Raw genomic sequence first — 23,748 nt, forward strand, 5'->3', positions numbered from 1 at the left:
TATGCTGTGTATAAATTCGGTACAGCTGGTGGTGGCGGTCTTCATTGTGTTAGACCATTACTACCCTAGTTACAGCTGTTCTTCATCGTTATACTGAATGTGTCCAACTCAGAGAATTTTGGAAGTATGTTTTTTATAATTATAAAAGTGTTGTATTTTTTTTTTATCTTCCAGATCCGTGGGTTTTTATCAAGATTTGATAATGTTCTGCCGGTCAGCCTGGCATTTGATAAGTGCACAGCCTGTTCCCCCAAAGTAAGTCTGAGTTTTCACTGTACTTTGTCTATATACAGAATGTTTTGCTCTAGGTCAGTCTTGTGAAGCCGAGGTCTGCTTTGTATTTAACATTTTCTTAGGGTTTGGAATCTGTGTTCTTATTTCTTGCTGAAGTTCTTTTTGCCCTCATGCTCATTTTTTAGCTGTTTTCCAATTTTCATTTTTTTGCATAACCTGTCAGTATGCTATCTCCACAAACATTTTGCTCACAGCTGGATGAAAGCAGAGATTAGAGATGACACATTTCTAAAAAGTTTATCACGTATGTACTGTTAAATGCTTCTAGCTTTATAGGAAGAAATAAAATTGCCATTTTTGTCTAAGAAATTATTTCTGATGTCCAGGGAGTAAATGTATCTGTTTAAATGTCTTGAAGTTAATATTGTTACAAATACGTGAAGTTGTCTAAATTTGTGTTTTATGGTATAAAACAATATATAAGAAATACATAAGAAAAAAAGTACTTCCATAACGTTTCTTTATTGAAAAAAACTGTTTCATTTTGATGCTGGTGTTGACAGTCCTGAGTCACCTAATGGATTTACAGCTGTTGCTAGGATCTGAGCTATGTCTTGCCAGAACACTAGGGCAGCCCGCTAATGTGTCTGTGTGAGGCCTCCTCTTCAGTCTTGGATTGTTTTCCTGTATTGTGGCCTTAAAGTTTTTCTGGCAAGTTTTCTATGGCAGTGTAGCGCAAGCTTAAGAAGCTTTGACTGGGATATCTCAATATGAAGATTCAGAAGTTTTGACTCATGATTTGGCCTGCTTGGGAGTGCCATTAATTTAGTTAACTTTTATGTACCTAGGGACTTATTGCAAGAATTTCTTTCCATTGTTTCCACTGCAGTTATCCTTCCTGTTTCAAATAGCTATCAAAAACTCTTGAGGGACTATCATTTTTTTGAGACTTTAAGATGTCTTGCAGAAATTCTTCTTTTACAGAATTCCTGTTATTTCTCCAGGCTGTCCTGGTACATTTGACAAGTTTTGGTGGAATTTCTATGTCCATTTTCTCCTCAAAAGTTCAACCATGAAACTTAAAACTGCAGTTATTTTTTAAGCAATGTGTATCTACCCTCTTGAATAGCTAAAAGCACAGCAGTAGTTAGAAGTGATAAAAATTTTAAAACAAGCTTGCTTTCTTTTTTCGTTTTATTTCTGATTCAGGGACATATTGATATATGAAAACATACATTGATGTAGATAAATTAAATGCAGGTATCAATTTTTTGTTAGCAAATCATTTCCTCTTGGAGGTCATTTTAAGAGAGCTCTGTTTTAAATAAACAGACTTGATGATTTAATAAAAACTGACTTGGATTTTAGCAGCTGTGCTATTCCCAGAGAGATCGCTTTTCATGTGGTTTGAGTATTAAATTACTTTTGTGCTGAAAAGGTTGCTTCATTGGCGCACGTATTTCCTTACAGTAGAAACACAGCATTTGTTTACTTTGCTAACTTTCTGTTTATTAGCATAAGAGTATGTCACCCTGTATTATCTGGAAATCTGATGCTGATACTTTGAAATGACAAATCCAATTACTATTTAATTGCAGCCTGTGCGTTGTTGTTGCTTTTTTATAAGTGCATTTATGTCAGATTTGCTGTAGATTCAAACTTTTAGTAAGGAGAGAAGTGGCTTTTCTGATATAATTGAATTTGCTGGTACCTCATCTTTTTTCTTATGTCAGCATTCCCATTCTTGAGCTCTTGTCACTTAAACTCTTCAAACATAAAACTAATGACTAAGGAATTCTTAAAAAATGTAGCAGTGCAGCTGGATGACTTAGAAGAAGCTGCTAATGATCTGCATGTTTAGAGATTAGATTCCACTTCGTTTTGACTCACAGTCATGACTTAGTTTTTCTGTTTCTGAAACTGAACAACCCAGACATCCTAGCAGCCAGCTATTCCTTACCCAGAATTGTCCTAAACAGGCTGCACGCCAGACGAGCTTCCCACAGGCAATTGTTCAGGAATTTTGGGATGGTTGCAGCAGGAAACCAATCTATTTTTATTCCGGGCCAAATTTTCCTCGTATGATTTCCCCCTGTGTATTTTTCTGGTGCTGCACAATCGTGTGCTTGAACAAAAGTCTCTCTCGGGGCTACCAGCACTGCACGAGCCAGTTTAGTAGTAGGTGTGAGGAGCTGGATAAGCTTTGCTATTGCACTTCCCTCATCCGTGGTGAACTTGTTCTTTTAATGGGAGAGGAGAGTCCAAAGTTCTTGGTATAGATACTTGTTTTTATGACCTGTTTTTCTTAATCAATGAAATATTACTTGGTGTGCTAATTAAGAGGTTCCTTTAGCCTGTTGGGAGCAAAATAAGGCTACTTTCTCATGATATAATGGTGAGAAGCATTACAGTCCCATATGAAGGTAGGCTGGTCATGATTCATGCAGGCAACTGGCTGAAGCCTTGAAACATAGAAGTTAAAATATTTATTTTTCTCAATACAAAGCTGCTAATGTTAATATTTTATTGAGGGCAATGAAATTTTTCCTGTCCTTGCTCCTCCTCGTGCATCCTGGAATGACTCAGGAGACCTCACAGATTCACAGGGCTTAATGTCAGAAAAGGTGATTGCTACAAACCAACAAGGGTATACATGTCCCCTGTTCTCATCTATAGCTTACAGATGTTATTTCCTCCTGAGTTCAGATTTGTAGTCCACTTTTTGGAATGCATCCCAATTTTCTGTAAAATATTTCTTTACTTCCCTTATTAAATTTTTTCTGAGCTGGGATCATCTCCACTGTCAACTTTAAGAGCAGAGAATTACTCTTTAAACTTAAACGTTCTTAAACTTCTTATTCGGCATGCTGAAAAATTGTGCTGCTAAAGTCATAGCTTTTTAAATACTGAGGAATTTTACTGACTCTGCCTTTAAATGTTTTTCCAGTCTCATTGCATTTCATGAAAGGGTAGATACCAGGATCAGGGATGGTATTCTGGGCACTGTTACCATTTCTGTTTTCAGTCAAGATATTTCCCTGCCCTTACAGATGTTTTCCTTTTTTAACATCCCAGGAATAGTTTAAACTGTCACTTCTGCTGTGACATTTACTAAGCGCTTGCGTTGCATAAATTATTTGCGAGTGTTTCAGTTTTGAAATCTATTATCGTGTAGACATAACAATGCTTTTATTGTTCTCATCTGCTATCTGCTTTGCATGCATTTTTACTGTAAAGGGCTCAGATCGGTTATGACAGTAGCTGGCATTATTCAGGAACCTACTGATTATTTTTTTCAGTTGAGATAATTTTAATTTTGATTTCAGCAAGACCCTTCATACTTGCCTTAACTGCATTGACAAGAGACTTTCACATTTGGATTTTCTGAGTAATAACCTAGACATTTCTCAACTCAAGTATTGTGTTGATGTTAAACAGAGACATGTATATCATGGGACGGGAAAAAAAGGTTTGTTTTTTCCTTAAAAAAAGCCATCTTGCATGGCTTGCAGAAATGATGGAGGAAGTGGGGAGAAATGCTTGTCCTTCAGGATTGAACACTTTAAAAAAAAAAAATAAATATTTTAAATAGTTGTTTCTATAGCTGTGCTCTAACATTGTCTTTGTAACCGAGTCTGTTTGTAACTTATTTCCTGAACTTGCAGATGTTAGCGTTTGACACTTGTAAGTACAGTGCAGCCTCTGTATTAATACTGGACAGATTTCATTCAGGCTTAATGCATCATTAATATATGTAGGCATGCTTTCTGCACACTGAGTTAAATGTAACTTTTCTTACTCATAATGTAGCTTAAAAAGTTGCTTTTCGAGAAGTGACTTACAGAATTTTATTACTTTTCTTATCCTCAAAAAAAGTCATTGTAACTGGGAGGAGCAGGTATCAGGATTATTTTGCCCATAACTTAAGAAATTTCAGTCTTTACATCTGTGGATGTTTATTTTAACTTCAGTAGGAGAATTAAAATACTTATTTTTCAAAATTTGTCACCATGAGGATGGCTTTACTTTTGGTTGCCAGAAAGTTGCACATTCTTGAAATCTTATTTAAAAAATAATGATTTTTGATTACAAAATCAACAAAATATGATGTAGATTATCTCAAGGAAAAGCATACTAACAGAAAGAAGTTGTGATGCTTACTAATAATGCAACACCATACACTAAGAAATGATCACCATGGAAATGTGACCATTATAACCAAATCTTATCTCCTTAGAGAAGAGTGCTACAAAAATCTTAAAAGTAACCTTAACTTTAAACATCTTGTGAGCAGAGGAAAGGGTGAGAAATCGGGGGGTGTATTCTAAAGTGTCTGTACAGACAGGATGGATGAGGATTAGAAAATGGAACTGAAAAGAGAAGCACTGAAATCTAATGAGTTGAGAGAGAGCTCCTTATCTCTGTCATATATTTAAAAATAAATAAATAATGATGTTAATGAAGTGTATGTAGTTCGGTGTAACGGACAAACCTCCTTGCACATAAGCTCTACAATAAAGCTGTGGGGAAAGGTAGGAAATATTTACATTCAATACTTATATTCTTAAATCATACCACTTAAAAAACTCAGAAAGCAGGTTGAGATTCCCATGTGTTAGCACTGTTATGGCTAGATTGTAAGAGTTAGAAGTGACTTATGTACTGCACCAGTTATTCAGAGTCGTGGGATGCAGGTTTATTGATGTTTAAGAGCTAACATCGTATGGTACTAAGGAGAATTCTGGTTGTTTAAAAATTCAGGCAGATCACAAGAAGCATAGTTCAAGACTTTAATGAATCCTGCTGCTGGCAGTGACTTATTTGTTGTCTTCTTCCTTCCCCCTGACATGGTGATGCTGGAAATCTTTAACGAGCAATTGCTCTTAGCTATTCTGTTGTCTTCACTGTAACATTTAGCATGCCTGTGAAATAGCTGCTTAATCAATTTGTTTTTCATATGTTTTCTTCAACTAAGAAACTTGTAGTAAGTATAGAACAATCGAGGAGACATTTCAAGTTAAAAGCTCTTTTTGGAGAGTCTTTTAAAGTCTTTATTTTTGGAAACAATTTGCTCACTTTACTCTCCTGTACCTCCCCCCCCAGAAAAAAAAAAAGAAAAAAAGAAAAATCTAACTTACAGGAGAGTCTAATTTATTTATTATTACTTATCTTAAGGAGTGGAAACTAGCGTGCCTCTTTACAACAAATCAGTATGACATTCTTCCATTTTAGCTTATGTTCGCATATTTATAAGTATGAAGAATTGGCATGGTTTGTACAAAGTTAAAGATCAGTTGGTGTCTTGAGACTAAACCACCCACCCAAATATTTTCGCATGGGTGAGGACTTGTTTTGGGTTCAGGGCTCTCAGCACTGAGAGGAGGATGCATTTTCAAAACTTCTGACTTCAGGATAAGTAAATCTTAGCATCTCAGAAGCTAGCAGCTGTATGTGCAATGTCAAAATATTTGTTTTGAGTGTGGGTGTTTGCAACTGTGTTTAAATGTTGAGAGCTGAAGGTTTGCATCTTTCATGTTTTGCTGAGCAAAACCAGTTTTTATTGCCCAGCCTACTATCCCAAGATAATTGTCTTTTTTTTTTTCCTAGCCAGTCCATTTGTCTTCATCACGTAAGAGTTTTTCTTCCCAGACGGCAGATACAACCGTTAGATAGCTTAGGGAGTTTAAATACAGCGTGGCATAGAAAACGTGCTTAAATAACAATGTAAAACATCATTCTTCCCCAAATCATTGTGGTCAGGGGTCTTGTCATCTTGGCACAAGGGAGAAGATAGCTAAGGCTTACTGTAGGGAGTGTGTAGAAGCTGCTCTCCAGTATTGGGTTCTTTGCAGTGGAAGTTTTCAACTCTGGTTATGAAGGCTTCTTGAGATGGAGGAGGAAAGAGGAAGGGAGAAAAAGGAACAAAGAACGTACAACTCTCCAAAACTTCTTATTCCCTCTTTCTTCTGCTCCAGAAAATCAGCAATTATACTGTTATTACTGTTGGTTTAGGAATAATAGAGCTGCTAGATTAAGAATCCCTTTCTAGTAATAAGTAACACACTTTTGCCCTTCAGAGAAGAAAACAAATAATCATGTTATTCCATGTTTTTTTATATGGTGAATTTAAGTGGTTCCTGATGTTTAAGCGAAATAGCATCTTGATTTTCACCGACAGAGGAGTGTAATACATTAAATAGTAGAAATAAAGCGATGTTGCAGAGGATCCCAGAATCTCTTCCAAGAAGCAGATGGGATGACTGACTAGTTCATGGTGTTGACTAGCTTCCATGTTTTCATGTTAAATAACATTAAAACAACAACAACAAAGTCTCAGTGTTTTTCAGTGATCTTAAATGGATGCAGGATATTATTCTAAGCGGCTGTAAGTGGACTTCATAAAGCATTCTCTCTCCCATCTAAAAATAGATTTTTGTTATCTGACCCAAAAGGTAAAGATGAAGTTTTACACTTTTAAGCTTAACGAGCTTTAAAATACTGTTTTTAAGGGGAAAAAGAAACCTGCTGATATATTTTTTTTAAACTATTTATGACTGCTTTTGTTTCTGTTGTATTTAAAGTAAATTCTGTGAGTCTTGGAGTTCTTTTCCCAACACTTCTTCCTCCAATTTGATTCAACTTTAATCACAATTAGTACAAAGAAAAAGGACTGTCAGCAAGCAGGAAAGAGTACCACCATAATTTTCTGGTATTGATACATTGTTCGATAACTGTCTATAATACAGTTTTAAACTATTTATTCTAATGGCCGCTGGATGTGGTCTTGTCATCTTTCTGTGACGCTGTTACAGGGTGTCAGTAAAAACAAAACTGATCTAAAGTACCTTGAGTTAAAATACGGTTTCTGAGCCTGTTACATAAGATGAAAACAAAGTTGAATAATACTGAATTGGATAAAAACTGGGAACATGCTGATAAGGTGTTGATGTTGATCCTTCTACTACTGCTAAATGTAGAAGTAGTTCAAACCAGATTCTATAGGTTTTGTTCTGAAATTCAAAAGGTCAGTTGTTCATTTTGCTGGATATGAGTAGTTTGTAATTTCTTTTTTACCTCCATAAAGTTTTCTTATGATTCGTTAGTACTAATGACTATTTTAAGTCCTTTAATATGCTGACGTATTTAGTGCAATAAGCAAGACAAAATACTTGCTCGTATCAGTTATATGCAAAGTGCTAATTATCAGTTGTTGATTCAGTTTCTTGTGTGTACCCAAACTTGAAGAATTGACAGGGTTATGTGAAGGTTTGATCACATGGATGAAAATTTTAAGGCATACAAGGTTGTCCAAAGCAGTCTTTTGCATTGACAGCTCTGATAGAGAAATACTTCAGATTTATACAGTGCAGCACTGTGCCTTTGCAGTTTGAGCCACAATTCTGTTTCCACGTAACAAATAGTAACAGCAACACGCTTTGCTGAAAGAATAGACATAAATCCATGTTTGTCTTCCATGGCCAAGTCTTGTAACACATCTAGAATTGGGTGATCACGGGAGAGTTTGATTATATTTTTCCACTAGCCTATATACTATATTTGCTTCATTATAATCATTTAAATATGAGATTATAAAATGCATATATTGTAATATATTGAAATACAAATAAATTATATATTACAAGCTCATGAGATCAAATGGGTGCATCTTTATCCTGGGTAATTATCTTTACACAGATAATTTTTTAGCACTTTCTTGGTTTTAACAGTTGTATTTTTCCTTTATATGTTCTTCTTCATTCTTATCATTCTAGACTTTGATGGGAGGCTGTTTATGTCTATACCTATTTTCTATTGTCAAATTTAACAAGTTTTTTAAACTTAACACCCTTGCTTTATCGGTCAAATGTTCTTTTGTTTGCAAATGGCCGTTTAGGCATTTTTAAACAGTTTAAAGTTCAACCTTTATTCAATTTTTCACAATTTTTACAGGATTGCCTATATTTGTGTCTTTGCAGAAGTGCTTCCAAGACACATTTTTCTGTTCTCTTTGAAATTGGAGAGAAGTGAAGGAAATTGAATTAAAAATGATGGTAAAATGACTGAAACTGATGAAATCCAGTAAATATGTGTGGTTTTGGTTTAAATGCTATTGTTTCTCCAGTGCTGTTTTGCATATGTATTATAGAACATCCAGATAATAAAATCTTCTACTCTTCAGTAGTCTATAAAATGCTGTTTTTCTAAGTTAAAAGAATTTTTAACTTAGAGATGTAGTTTAGGAGCAGCTACAATTTCTGCGTAAATTAGCGATAGTTTTGGGTGCTCAGTGTCGGACAGGTCAGGCCTTATTACTGGACTGTGGCTGGCAGGGGAGAGAGAGCTGGAATAGCTCATGTCATTCACGTTACACAGTCAGCATTGGCTTTTTGTTTGCTTATGTCAACCCATTGAAGGCGAGGACCATTCCAATCTTTATAAAATGTTATTTGTGTAGAAAGCCAAAACGATATTCTATGTAAGTGAGTTTACTTTTCTGTCAGAAGAACCATTTGGTCGCTTGAGGAAGTGTCCGTGTTTTACTTGCTTTTTGTGTTGTCTGGGGAAGGTGAGTGATGTTTCTGGATCTTTTCTCAAAGTTAACATTTAGGGTTGTGCTATAGATGTCTCTCCCTATGCATAACAAATAGGTTCTTCTTCCACAAATCATCAGTAACCTCAGATGTGACTAGGGCAAAAGGAGGGCTTTCTGCAGTTGCTGTACGTGAGGTAGTAGCTAATGCTAGTATGAACTGGAGCCAAAAATGTTGTAACTGCTGTTGAGTTAATCAGCATAAATTTTGGACAGGAAGCAGAACAGGGATAAATAAAGTTGTAAATATCCGTCAAATGTAAAATGTGGAGCAAGCAAGAAGTGGCTATTAGGTGACTGAAGGATATACCTATGTATTAAACCAGGTCAGGACAAATGAGCTAATGATACTGCCTACTTGAGAAACTCTTTTGTTCCTCAGTTCTCAGTCTCTAAAACTGAGATGTTTTTCTACTCTTCCCCCCCACCCCTCTTTTCACTTCTGTTTGCTAATGCTTCCAGGCAGGGAGTGTCTTCAATGCTGTCCAGTAGGAAGGCCTTACGCTGGCTGTAATCTGAGGGTGTCATTATGTTTCAATATAGGAAAATATCTAAGATAAAAATATAGCCATTTGTTTGTATAGTGTATTGATTCATACTGGGGGAAAATGGTATATAAAACATGCCAAGGTTATTGCAGAAAGGCTCAGAATGCCTGTAGTTCCTGGGAGCTTCATGTGGAAAAGACAGTGTTTAAACTGATATCTCTTATGTCCTGAAGAACACTCCTTCCCTCTGCGTCTTTTAAAAGAAGAAAGTAACAAGACTAAGGCTTAAAAAAATAAAATGAAAATAATCAGGGCCTTTCGGGGCATATTCTTTACTATGCTTAATACTCCTATTTTCTGTCAGTTGCAATTCAACTCAGTGTAGGTAATAGCAACAGACCAAACACATCTATGCTACATTCCTACTCTAGATTAAACCAGCCATCTCTTCAACTAATTGAAGTACAGTTTTGTGCTGAAAACTTGTTTTCTACTGATCTAATTTCATTTTTAATAGTGATTGTGGGAAAGTATAGGGAAAACTGTACATGCAGAAGGTGTTTTAATTATTTGAACATTAGCCAAAAATGATGTCATTTTTGCCTGGTGGTTTGTAACCTTCTAGTCTTTTCAGAATAGTCGTCTTCATCTTGCACCTGGAGTACAGCCTTCTTCAGAACTTTGCTTCATGGTCCGGATCTTAAAACTTCATTGTGTGTAAATGTACAAGCATGGGTTGTACATATTACACACTAAAATAACACTCACAGGAGTATTACCAAAATACTTTCTTTAGAGCCATTTTTGTGTTCATGTTAACGTTGTCAGATTTTACTGTTCCAATATTATGATCTGGATTCCTGAAAAATATGATCTTCAGAAAAGTTTTGTTTTGTTGTGATCCATCTATGAAAATGAATACCTTAGTAGGCTAGATCTTGTTAGGCTGGATCACAAACACCTTACTGGGTTTCTCTTTACAACTTCTAAGGGCTAAATGACGACAAAAATTGAGAACTTCATGAAATGGTAAGAGTCTCAGTGTCAAGTTTTTTTTAAAGGAAAGCATAATTAAGGCTCTCATGATAAAATTTTGAAAGTTTAGCAGTGCTGCCTGTGCAACGGCCTAGACCCAAGCTCCTGGTAGCTCACGTGCTTCTTTGTATTCTCTTCCCACTGTTGAGGATTCTTCACAGCATTGTAGTCTCTCACCGAACTTCCTGTTTTTAGTGGTTACATTCAGCTTTGAAAAGTTTAACTCTTTTACATGTGTGTCTAATTTTACAAGCAGATGTAGAAACTGAAATGCCAACACTCTCAGTAGTATTCTATTTGTTCTTCAGTGCCTGTGATAACTCGACAGCTAGCAGTGTGCAGACACGGATCAGGGTTTTTGCAAATTTTCTACGTAGGGCAGTGAATGTCTTGATTTTTATGACACTGAAATGTCAGTGAAGATGACAATATAATGACAATGAAATCAAGTCATTATCATGTTATATGGTATTCTGTTCATCTGCTATTATAGCAGGTAGTGTTTAAAGTTAAGAAGATTGTAAAACACAGAACCTCTATTATTTGGAGGTAGGCAATCCATGTACCTTATTTAGTGTAACCAGTAAATCTGGTAATACTAATCTCTAATTTTTTCCTTGTAACTAAACATTATTATTTCAAGCTCTCCACATGCAAAATACTTGAGTGAACAATAAAATTTAAATATAGGTTTAATTTTTTTAAACATTGTGACAGAAATAAGCCATAGAATGTGAGTGGCCAGGTTGTTGTGACTAGAAGTTTCTTTTGTATTCTTATGTAGCCATATACAAACTTCTATGCTATAAAGCAGTCCTGCAGCTAGATTCCTTTTGAGTCTTTCTACCAAGCAATTCTGACTTCTTGATGAAGAATGCTATTAAAAAGAATATAATACCAACACTTTGCATCTGTTTCTCATTTCAAAACATGTTCTTTTACTTCATGCTTTCTATTTTTTTTCTCCTACCATGAGATTCATTTTTTTTCTTCAGTAAGCAACTGAGAATAAAAAGATTTCTGATAAACTGAGTCAGTTTGTATCATGTACACAAAAGCTTTAGGAATGTGTTAATTTGTCCCCGTTGTGATCATGTGTATCCACATTTTATAAATACTGTCACTTAAAAATAAAAATCATGGCACCCTTTGCTCTGTAAAATGAAGAATAGAACCAAGGCTGTAGCATCAATGTGAGAGGAGATTTAAATGTATCAGAAAACTGTGGTTTTCAAATTTGGGTTTTCCTGACATTATTTGTACCAGACATGACATAGGGAGGGCACGCTACTTTTGAATTCTCCTCCTGAGCTCCCAAAAGTGACCTGCAAGTGAGACAAGGATACAAGTTTCTTAATAAATCTGTACTACTCCAGCCAGCCTTGCTCAGCAGAAGAATTATATCCTTTGCGTTTTCTTTGCTGCTGCTTCGCAATTTTTTCTGCTTGAGAAAATTAATTGTTACTTAGTGACATGTCTTTGTTCTGACTGATAAGTTTATTCCCAGAAAAACAGTCCTGAGGGCTATTGGTGGTGGTGTTTTGTGTTTTTTTTTTAACATCTCTACTTGGTCACTTGCTTGAGATCCATAATAATCTCTCCCAAGTATTTGCCCTCTTGAAAGGGCATTATTCAGAATGATCACACTGGTACCAAGCAAAGAGAGTTGTAAGGAACAAAAAAAAGCAACCTCCTGCCAGCCATGGGCCCTTAGAAATTTTACCTTTCCACGCAGCAGCAACAAGGGCAGTAATTAAATCTGGAAACCTTTTCTAGGATTTCATTGTCTGTTTGACGTCTAGCCTGGCTTTATTCCCCTTGACCTGTAGCGTGTCCCTGTGTGGTCTCCTGGCATATGAATTTGATGAGAGTTTTATTTGACCTGATTCATTTTTCCCTTTGAGGTGTGTTCAGTGACTATCAAATAAACCTATGCCACATTATATTAATCAAAGGATAGTTTTTGTTGAACTTGTATACTAGATGAGGGCAAATTAATGGTATTTATCCCTTTGGGACGTTAAGTCCCTGAAGGTGACAAAATATTGTTTCAATTGCTGCCTGTGTTAAGAGTGGGTTTTCTTTGATACCACCACTGTTCAGGTACCAAACTGAGGGACACTGCCAGGTCCTTCTTTGGTCCCTGATAGGCTTTATTCTCTGGGCCATGTTGCTCTGGTTTTTGTTTTAAAACTAGATAACAGATATTTCTATTTAGCAGACCATTCCCGTTCTGCAAATGGAAACAGCAAGTGTGCTTTTTGATAAAGTTTCTCCTTTCTCTAGGTGCTGGTACAAGAAAAATATTCTGTATTGTTTTGCCTGTGGCTTAGGTTTTGAAGATCCCATCTCTCCACAGTCAGAAGTGTTGCCTTAACACGTTTGCTATTGTAATGCCATGGAAAGTCTAGCAGGGTGACATGAAGGATTTTCTACAGCAGGAGAAAATAAATTTTCAAATCTTTCCATAAAACCAAATGTGGTTGTGTTAATGTGTATTACTCCTATATGACTTCTTTTAAGTAAAATAAACTTTAAAAAATGCAGTTCACTAGATCCAAAAATAATGCACCTTTGACTCATGGTTCTGTGGTCTTATTTTATCAAAAGTAATATTTTCTCAACATGCATTTTAAAACAGACTTAATGGGAGACTTCCTATTCTCTTCCATGTTATTTACAATACATGATAATTGCAATTTGATTTAATAAAAAAAAAAATCTTTGAGATGATTCATCTAAAGCTCAAGTTAGACATTCTAAATGTCAGTGTAGTCATGCAGCCTGCTTGCTGTGAGTACATAAGAATTCGTTTACAGTCACGGCCAGGACCATTGAAATGTTGCGCACATCTCTGAAATAAACCAGGGCAGTTTGTGTGGGGGACGGGGGGGCCATGGCGGGCTGAAGTAACAAACTTACCAAGGAAACATTACCTGGAAATCTGCGCTTCAGCCTTGAGTCACAGTTCTTTGGAAATGAGGACCAAGGCATGTTTAGCTGAGGAACAAACCAACTCCATTTAAAGGCTATTTGTTAGACATATTTAACTGTATGTAGTGAGGCTGCACTCAGCTCCCTGTTCTGTTGTTAAGATTTGCATAGCCCAAGAGCATCGATATCTTCCACTAATTCTACCTCTGGAAAAAGACAAATATTTTATGGTGTTGTCCCTGCATTTCTTTGATACGCTGTAATATTTTAGAATAAGGCTACTAGGCTGTGTATTGTTTTAACGCATCATGAACTATAATCTGGCCTACATCGCTAAAAAGATGTCTCATAAGCTCTGTATTGTGGTTCCAACAAATTAAAGTAATAGCAGCGCATTTGATAATGCTGATAGCTTCGCAGATTATATGCAGGCAGGGCTGTGAACACAATCCAAGTTTATAAATTGATGTGTGTATACAGTGCTTCACAGAGAGCCAGACACAAGAGACCTCTGCACATCTGGTTGTTTTAACAGAGGTTTGGAACACAGACTAGTCATTAAAACGTGTATGTATACATCCACACTAATTTCACAATATATATAATGGCTAATATTGGGAGGACACATCTCAAATGAAATAGTGAAGTTTCCCAAATCTCTGTGTTACATTATGAACAGTTAGCTAATCTGTCTTGCTGTGTTTGTCTCGGGAATAAACAAAAAAACAACAGCCCAACCTTAAGAAATGCAACTAAGCAGTCTTTTATTTTTTTTCAGTCCCTTTTTTTTTTTTTTTTAATTTCTGATTATTTGTATGGATCATTGCAAAAATATACACACACAAAAAAAAAACCCCTACGTATGGTGAAATGAATCTTTATAAGGAACAATTTCTCCAGATTTAGTAAGAGCACATGAAGTGCAGTTTTTATTGTATTTTTTCAGACATATGAAGCATACATACCTGTATACATATTTGTATATATATTCATGCATATTTGTATATTTTTAAACCTAAGTGTGCAGTGGATAATTTTGCTGCTAAGTGGACATTTTGTGTGAATATCTAAATGAAGATCCCAGTCTGTTTCACCAGTAGATGTGCAGTTCTGTCAGCTAGCTATAAATTTTTTGAGACAAACCTGAATTCCTGTGGGACTCAATGTAGGAGCTCACTGGATGTGTTTTGCTGGAGAATGCTGTTGGGCTGTGCAAGTCCCCACAGTTTTAAGGTTCCCCTAGGCCTTTAGGAGTTGTTAAATTAGGAAGGAGTGAGATTGTTGAGAGTAAGTTGTGATTTTGGTTGACATAGGTTAATATGTATTGAAACAATTTTCTTCCTCGATTTTTTTCTTATTATCTGAAGAAGGGCGACTGGATTCTTTGGGGAGTGGGAGGGCAGGGGTTGCCTGTTTGTTTTTAAGCCTCAGAATGAAGCTCACTTGGTTGAATTGCCTACTTGTGATAGAACAAACCCACAGTGCTTCCAGATTTTTTTAAATTTTATTTTTTTTCCTTCTTTTCTGGAGGGAGTTTCACTGGTTGCAGGGAACTTGTCTGTCCAGCAAGAGTGGATAAGTTTAAGGAACGCGTTAACCGTGTAACTTCCTGCTTCACTCCTAAAATAATAAAGGTGGAAAACATACTGCGAAAGAATATAGAATGTGTCTATGCCTTCTGCAGTAGTATTCTGTATAAAAGAATGCTTGGTGCTTTATTTAGAAATGTTTTGCAAGAGCTGTACCTTTCACTTAACTGATACATTGGAGCAGGATTTTACTGTGTTTAGTGTAACTCAAATCCTTCTTTCAGGACTTTGCAACTAAGTTTTTTGTGTTGCCCTATCATCTCTTTTGTTATAAGCTTAAAAATTCGTTTGAGGCAGGAAATCTTAAACCTCACTTCCCATTTACCTCCACCTTTCCCCTTTTAGAAATCAAGATGAGAGAAATTATCATATTTTATGATCTTCACCTGCTTACTATATATTAATTTTCTGAGTGTTACAAAAGTTTGTACTTTTCTTTTGTGACCAAAATATGATGAATTATTTAATATTTTTTTATTGTTATTTTATTTGACAGGTCCTCGACCAGTACGAACGAGAAGGGTTTAATTTCCTAGCCAAAGTTTTTAATTCCTCACATTCCTTCTTAGAAGACTTGACGGGTCTAACTTTATTACATCAGGAGACACAGGCTGCCGAGGTAAGAAAATAACTTTGGATGTTAAAGGAAAAATGTGATAGTTAAGGGTGCCTTGGTTGTATGTTCAGCTGTATAGCCATATGAGTAAATGAATCACTGGTAGACTCAAGCATTGCTTTGTGATTCACCGGATGATTTATGTGAGCCATATGCATGTTCCATACAGTGAGATAGGAGGTGTCCTCGTATTGTTACAGGATAAGAAACATTGTTGGATATGGGAGGAGTTCGTTTGTTTGTTTGTTTGTTTGTGGTTTTTTTTTTTAAGCCTAGGTGATGCACAGTATGGGATGCATGTTGACAGCCAGTTAGAAATGTGTAGCACTGTTGTTAATATTCATTTTATTATTTCCACGTTTTGTGAAAGTGACAGTTGTTGCTTGAAAACTCTGGATTTACATGGAGGAAAGTTCCTGTCTGTTGTCTTTTAGGGTGTGTTTCACTGTTAGTGTAAACTGCAGTTGATGCACACATTGCCAGGCCAGCTTTAATCTACTGTATGCAAGTGCTGATGATAGTTAGCCCTGATAGTGCAGAGCCCAGTGTGAGCTAACAACCACAGCATTTACACAGGTTCCTAGGTAGGTGTTGGTATTGAATGTGACTGTACATTAGATGTTTTCTTAAATTAATTGTAATTTTTTAATATCTGAATTTTCAAGTATTCATTTTAAAGAAGAAAATTACTTGTATTACATGAGGTAAGGAAATCAGTTATCATTTTAGGTCAGTCTAAAGTGTAATTATTATACAAATTTGTGGATTATAATATGTGGAAAACAATACTCTTTATTCATTTAGTGACAAAAGTTGCAACGTGGAATGAAATTGAGGTGTGTTTTGTTCTCCTGGATAACCCTGCATAAAGGGTTGTGATATGGAATCTGTTTCATCAAAAACAGATTCTGTCTTAACGTTGTATTTAATAATGATTTGTAATCCTTACTCCCTCTGTAAATGTCTATGGTCCTCTACATAATTCAATTATGGTATGGTAGTATCACGTGGATGTTTCCAAAGTTGGCTTTAAAAAGTGATTATTCAGTTACTGTAGCCTGTGCAAATGGTATAGCTGTTTTTGCAGCTGGAAATGGCTCAGTGGTTTTCCTAATAAGGTTTGTGAGGGTAATGCAGACTTGACTCTCTGTTTCATGTTTTAACGTTTTAAAATAATTGGAGCAGATACTGGAGACATTAAACCATAAAACACTTGATGCACTCTTAAATCAGCGTAGTGATACATCCAAAAAGTTGTGTGTATGTGAGAGGGAAAAAGCAAAGCAAAACAAATGCCCTTTACCAGGTGCTACCCATTACCAGTAAGAGTCATCGTATTCCGATTGCCATATGTGACTATTAGGCTGCTTAGAAGGCTTTAGTCTGCTAGTGACAGCATAAAAAAAGTTATGTATGTCCTAGTTAGTGATCAGTTACTTTGCTGGTATTAATTCTTGAGTTCTGCATCTTCATAATGCGTGCGGGTGTTTATTTATAAAGGTTTAGATACTCTTTACAAAATGTAGTTTGCTGCAAGTGCATTGCAACTTCCTAAAGTTCAATGTTTAATGATAAAGGATGGGATCAGTGTGCTTCCAAAAATCTTTGAGTTCAATAACGAGGTTAATGCAATATAGTTATTGCTCATAAATAGAAAAACAATGCAGTTCTATATAGAAAAATAACATAACTCAGTTTTTCTGATAGAATAAAAAGATCTTGCTGAATAGAATGTCGGTTTTTCAAAACGTAGGATATTTTCATGTTTTCTTATGTATTTAATGTATCAAGTATGTATCAAGTGGTATTTTTAATTTCACAATTATATAATAATTCTAGCTATTAAAAATTAATTGGCGTGCAAGTTTTCACAGAAATAGATGTGTATTACAATAGTTAAGTCCAGATAAAAATATTTGCCTAGAGAAGAGACCTCCACTTTAGGAGAGATAGTTTGCACAAAGGAAAGAGAAGGCCATTGTAATACAGAATTAGCCAAAGCAATAATTTTTTAATGGATCTCTTTATTTGCAGTGATGCTACTCACAGTACTGCCTTCAGTTTTCAGTTTCATGAAATCAGATTGTGTATCAGGTACAGCTGGATTTCCTTACAGAAAAACTGTTGGGTGACTTGTGGATAATGATTGTTCTGGGCTGAAAGGGATGGTGACGTACACAACAGAGGCGGTTCTGTACCCTCAGTACATAATCTGGGCCAGTTTAAAAAAATATATATGCTCAAGAGAGTGCTTACAGTACCTGTTCTATTAATTGCTCTTGTAAATTGCTCTTATTGCTCATTTTTCTTACACAGTATCATCGGTGTAATTTATATTACCAATTTGGAAGACTTCAGATGGCTTTTCTGACTACTTCTGAACTGCTCTTAACAGAATGTGTTCTCTAAAATTTAGACGTAATTTATTTAGGACTATGTTAAGATATTCTTGATGCGTGACATTCTAAAGATTGTAGCGAAAGTAGTAAGAAACTACCTATAAGAAGATACCACGTGTATTAAGAGTTGGAGTAGGTGCTCTTTAACCCTTAAGTGAGGGAGGTTTCGTAAGCCATGTATGGCCCAGGTTGGTGATTAGAAAATTTGGCTGTTTTGTTGAGAAGTTACTTGACTTTCCGCGCTCTCATTCTTCAAAGGGATTTTGTAAAGGAAGTTTGGGTTTGGGAGTTCATGAAAATGGTTTCTAATAACTGAAGACTTTCCTTTCTATCTGTCTGGTAAAACTTGAGCAATGCTATTGCTCCAGTGGAATGAAAATAAACTTGTAAAGTTACCTGTCATCCAACAGTAAATTTACTCCAGAGATGCCATAATTTGTTGTAATTCAATATATAAAATCACTGATATGATCAAACGATTTGTTGCTTGCATTAGACTAATAAACTTGCATTGGACAGAGAAATGTACCAAATGTTCGTATTTTTCTTAAAAGGAACACACTTAATGATCTTAGTGTTATCGAGCTTTTTAATTGAATGCTTTTCTCAGGCTGCGGTCAGCGGAGTTGGAACTTTTATCACATGCTTCAGCGTATTGCATCCGAAGTTAAATCACCAAACTCTTTTTTAATGCGCCTAAGCAAATGCTTAGCTGCTTTCATGAAGTCAAATTTGTATAAGTTTATTTGTATAAACTAGCTTTGTGGTGCTCAGAAGACATTCTGGGTGTGCTGTGCCTGTTCTGTAAGAGGCCATCCATTCTGGGATCACCTGAAGTTTCCGCGAAAACATTGCCTTCTCTGTGCACTTAGTATAGGCTGTGTTCACCCAGACTAAAGCAGGAACATATGCAAGACTTTTCACATACTAAGTATCTTTTTAAGATATTTTATTGTTCAATTTCCTCTCCCAGTGCCGTGCTGTTGACCTAAGTATTGATAGCATGTTGAAATCCTGTATATGACTGATAGGAATATAACCCTGATTCAGTGTGCAACATGAGAAGGAATCACAATACCAATTTAGTTTGTGGTTCAGATTTGATACTAATCGCAGGATTTTTAGTTAAGAGCACCTGTTTCTTTAATATAAGATGCATCAGGAAATTATAAATGTTCTGCATGACTTCCTTAATACGACAAGTTAACCAGTAAATAATAAAATTAGCAAATGTTTCTATTCTGTCTTGAAATGACAGTAAATTTCAGACATCTGCTTTTTCTACATCTGGCTTTAATTTAGGTTCTGTGGAACACTTTTTATTTTTTAATACCAGTTAGATATTTATGTACAGCTTCATCAAGAGTCTCTGATGACACCCATGGCTTTGAAGGCCAAAAGAAGCTGTGGGAAACTCCCACATCAGCACTTAGGCCTTGTTTCCACTGGATGCAGTTCACTTTGGGAGCCACCCAAGCTCCCTTAAAAATTGCACTCCTGTTTTCCAGATCGCTTTGTCTTCTTGCTCTTAACCTCAACCTCTTAACGTCACCTTTGGTCAATATGCAGTCAAGTTTCATATCTGGGCTTAAAGTAAAAAGAGCTTATGCATCTCCTGAATTATTAATCAGAAAGCAGTGGCGTTGGTTTGGAGACAGAACAAAAGCCAGCTTGGTTCAGAGCTTGGCAGGGCCGCCTGCTGGTGGTGACATTTCACAGGGCCTCGCTAAAAGCTGCTGGGTTGCTTGCTGTGTGCACCAGACCTAACCCTGTGCAGTGCAGAGCCTGATGGTATGGAGAGCGCTTTCAATTTAGTCCTGTCTAAAACTGGAGCTTTTCTGACTACTCTGTTGAGGTTAATTTTTACTGATGTGGCACACTTCTGGAAGTGAAAACTGACACATTCATTAATAAATCCCACAGGCAAGTTTGTTCTATAGTTGTGGAAGAATCGTTATCACTCAAAATATTTTCCGCAAAGCTTACTTCTTAAGGGTACCCATTTTCTTGTTGCCTTTTTTCCTCAGAAATATCTGCCATTGTTCTTTAAGGCCCAATTAAGCCAATTAACAAGGCATGTGCTTGCTTTAACACCTGTAAGTACTCTGGATTCACAGGGAGCGCAGCACCTGTTGGAATGGCTGCAATGGAAGGAGCGTTTATAGCAGTGAAGTGAAATTTTTGCATGAATTCACAAACTTCAGTAAATTATGTAGTTGAATTTCTTTACAAACTTTTTCAGCTACATCCATTTGTCAGAAGTACAGACATGTAATTTCTCTTTTCTTAATGTGGCTCAAGTACAGATGTCTTACGTTGGATTTCAAGCCCTGAATGAAGTGGATGCTTTAGGGAGATTTGCTTTGTGTGCTATACTCTCTGCTTCTGTCAGGATGAAAGAAAATCGTATAATAAAATTTTCACTGTATTGTATGACTGATTAAAACACAAGAAGTGGTAGAACTCTGAATTGAAAAGGATTGTAGAGTCTGGAAGAAATTAAACCACAACCAGAGTTTTCTGAACGAAAGGCATAGTGCTTATAAAGGTCAGACATTCATGCCAGCAGGTTGTGATGTCTGTGTTATTTTACCTTAGTCATTTTGTACCTTGGTTCTTTTTTTCTCTCTCATCATGTGGTCCTTAGCACCTACAGTTTCTGCATCAGCTTTGCTGTCAGTGAGTGAGCCCCGTTTGGCACTGACAAGATGCCCTTGCTCTGCTGGCTCACCGGTATCCCAAACTGCAGCATTATGCAGAACTGAACTCTTGCCCCTTAGAAGGGTAAGTAAAAACTAAAAATAAAATGCTAGCAAATGCTCGTAAAATACATTGAGCTCCTTGGATAGGGGAAAATATAGAAAACTTTTGTTCGTCTGATTTTACACTTAATGAAGCTTGTGCCCAAGCTTTTTTCAGTCGTTTCTTGGAGAAGAGGGCTTAATTGTAGGCAGCTGGTATTCAAAGTAAAATTTGTGCTTGTCAAAATTTGGAAGAAAGTTCCCAGTTTCCAATGTACTTTGCTTCTAAACTGTCCTGCTTGCTTCTGATTCTGCATTATATTATGCAACATATTAGGCAACAAATCTGTAACGTGAGTGGTAATGGGGCTGAGCCTTCACATCCCAGCACCCTTCTGTAATGCCCGCACCATTCTGCACTGCAGTTGGAGAGGTCACAGCACAAAACGTTGCCTTTCACAGCATTCTGCCTCCAATCCTGATGGAGCAGCGGTGTTAAACACAAGCCAGGCAGGCTGGCAGTAAAGTCTTGTGGTTTTTTGTTTTTGGAATTGGTTGGAAACAGAAGTGCTGAGGTACAAACAGGCAAGCTCCTGTTGTTACACCTGCAATCAGAGTGGTTCAAAAGAACATTTATTAATATGCTGATAGGTGTTTATATTTTTACATACATATGTATAAATATATACAAATGTATATTCAAATATATATAATGCATATAAAGAATTTATGAATAACAATAACATACAAATAGCAAAAACAGACAAACAAAATAGAAAAACCCAACTTCAGCAATATTATAAGTAAGTTTGTTACTTTTTTGTTTTGTTTCTGTTAACCAAACAGTATTGAGAGTTAGATTTTACTTGATGTTGTAAGAATTTGCTACAAGGAATACTATGAATAGCTAGACCAAAATTAATTTTTCTGTGACCCTGGGCTTTTTAATCTGATTCATTTCATGAGATACTCAATTTGACAGATTCAGACCTGCCCTGGAATCTTTTATTGATGTGCTTTCTTTTAGGAGAAGAGTTTTTTGTTTGTTTTGAGTTTTCTCCTGTCAATTAGTGTCAGCAGCTTTCTTCGTTCATCAAACAATATTTATAGATCCTCAAATAACGGTAATTTTTTATTTATTTATTTATTTATTTTAATCCTGTTGAACAGTATCCACCTGGGAAATGTGTCTTGCTTACAGTGGATTTTAAAATCCAGGTAAATTTCCAGTGCATTCTGGATATTATGCTTTGCTGTTACATGCATAGAATAGATTGAATAGGTCTGTCTTTTACCACTCTGTTCTGCTGAATCTATGGTATTTCTTCTGTGTAAATTTTGCCAAGGAGAGGAAATTTTCACATCAACATGAAACAGTTCAAACTGAGTTTTATAGCCTTTGAACAGGCCCAGGAATGTTATTTATACTGATACTTTATGCTGCTGTTTGGAAACTCTTTGAAGAATTTAGAAATACCTGTGGGGTATTTCTTCTTTTTTGTACCAAAACATGATCTCCTTGTCTTTCCCCTCTCAACTCTGTGGATAACTTCAAGTTTTCTAATAGCTTACTAATAGTAATGAAATGCTCTTCGTGGGACTTCACTTGTGTCAGCAGGTGATGTGCACAAATACTCATGTTTCTTGACATATTTGAATGAATGTATATTTGTGCCTTCAGGACAAAGAGGCCCACGTGCAGTCATTCTACTTAGGTGACTGCCAGGAGAGAGCAGGCGGAAGGACAGGTGATTATAGGGTTGTACACAATAAAAAGATTTCTTTGAGTGTGCTGGAGGCTTCAAGGTAGATCTTGTGGGTGAGAGCCTGCCAGTCATTGGAGGTAAGACTTGTGGATGACCAGAGCCTGGAGTGTTATAGTTATGAATGTACTTTCATCAGTCAAGCCACGTTGATGTTGAAGTTCCAAAGAGATTTTAAAAGCGAGGACAGCTATAGAAATACTATCCGTATCACTTCGAAAGAATAAATATACATTGTCATAAACATCCTCTATGACCTTGTCTCAAAACTGTGAAACAGCCTTGTAAAATATTTTTAATTGCAAATTTTGACTTGTAAATGCTGACATCCTTCAATAAAAGAAACTACCGAGCAACAGCTTGGATTGACAGATTTATTAAGCTTGTCTAGTTATTAGTCAAATTAATTGAAACTCTTTACAAATGCAAATGTAAGAATGAACACTTTGGGCAGAGATAGAGAGATGGTGAATATTCAGCATAAAGACTTTCTTACCTAAGTTGTTGTTGATATTGAGCTGTCTTTTTAGTTTAAATATATGGGAAAAAAATGAGACTAAAATCACGAAAAGGAATGGAATAGTTGATGGTTGACTCATACTGACGTGAGTTAGTAACAGCTGGTAATTTATCTTTTTCAAGGATTATACTTAAACTGTGAATTGCTGTCATAGTGCCAAACGTTGATAGAGTTTAAATCTCTCTCTCTATAAATTTTCACAGTAAATCTCGAGTAGCTATAAAATAGTATATATAGTAGCTGGAAAGTACTGCTCTGAGTAAACTTAAAATTGCATCAGTTTTTATAAAAGGGGTAAAAAGTTACATAACAAATAGCAGTTAGTGCCTTGTTTTATGTGCTATAAATAAATTAGCCTTAGTAATGTAGCACCTTTCAAGATGCTATGAAATAGCTGTGATATTAATACTCAGTCTATGTTCTTCATAATGCATGTGTAGCTTTTGAGCTCTAGGTAATAACTCAAAATTGTTTGTCCTCTTTATAAACAGTATTGATCAGTGGTGGTTAGTACTGTTCTGTGTCAGACATTTTCTGCCAAGAAGGGTGAAAGTATTTGTCTTTCTCCTGCTTCCTGTTTTAACAATATCAGCACCTCAAGTACAGTTTCAAGGGCATGCTAGTTTTCTTTTTTTTATTAATTAATTGCTCTCATTAGATCAGTATGTAAACTTGCAATGAGGAATATTTGCACTGATAAAGTAACACTTCAGGATTATAGAATGGTTTTAGTTGATCGTGAATATAACACAAGAAGTTCTAACGTAACTGCTATAAGGAAGCTGTAAATCTGATAAATGGATGGATTTGATGTCCATAGAAACTAGTTGTGCCTCTAG

The 23,748-nt window shown here is 36.0% G+C and overlaps 1 protein-coding gene across 9 annotated transcripts in view; it reads left to right on the forward strand.

Annotated features, from left to right (window-relative positions):
• ATG7 (autophagy related 7) overlaps window positions 1-23,748 on the forward strand; it is a 110,752-nt gene that overhangs the window by 26,836 nt on the left and 60,168 nt on the right. For 7 of the 9 annotated variants that reach the window (XM_027467766.3, XM_027467767.3, XM_027467769.3 and 4 more), the window contains exons 17-18: window positions 175-255; window positions 15,367-15,489. In XM_027467766.3, coding sequence (XP_027323567.2) covers window positions 175-255; window positions 15,367-15,489 — 204 coding nt within the window. Of the gene's footprint in view, window positions 1-174; window positions 256-12,633; window positions 12,703-15,366; window positions 15,490-20,532; window positions 20,670-23,748 lie in introns of those variants that run through there. The other 2 variants (XR_003500288.3, XM_027467770.3) reach the window with 2 other exon arrangements.

This window comes from Anas platyrhynchos, chromosome 13 (assembly GCF_047663525.1).
Source record: "Anas platyrhynchos isolate ZD024472 breed Pekin duck chromosome 13, IASCAAS_PekinDuck_T2T, whole genome shotgun sequence".
Taxonomy (NCBI): domain Eukaryota; kingdom Metazoa; phylum Chordata; class Aves; order Anseriformes; family Anatidae; genus Anas; species Anas platyrhynchos.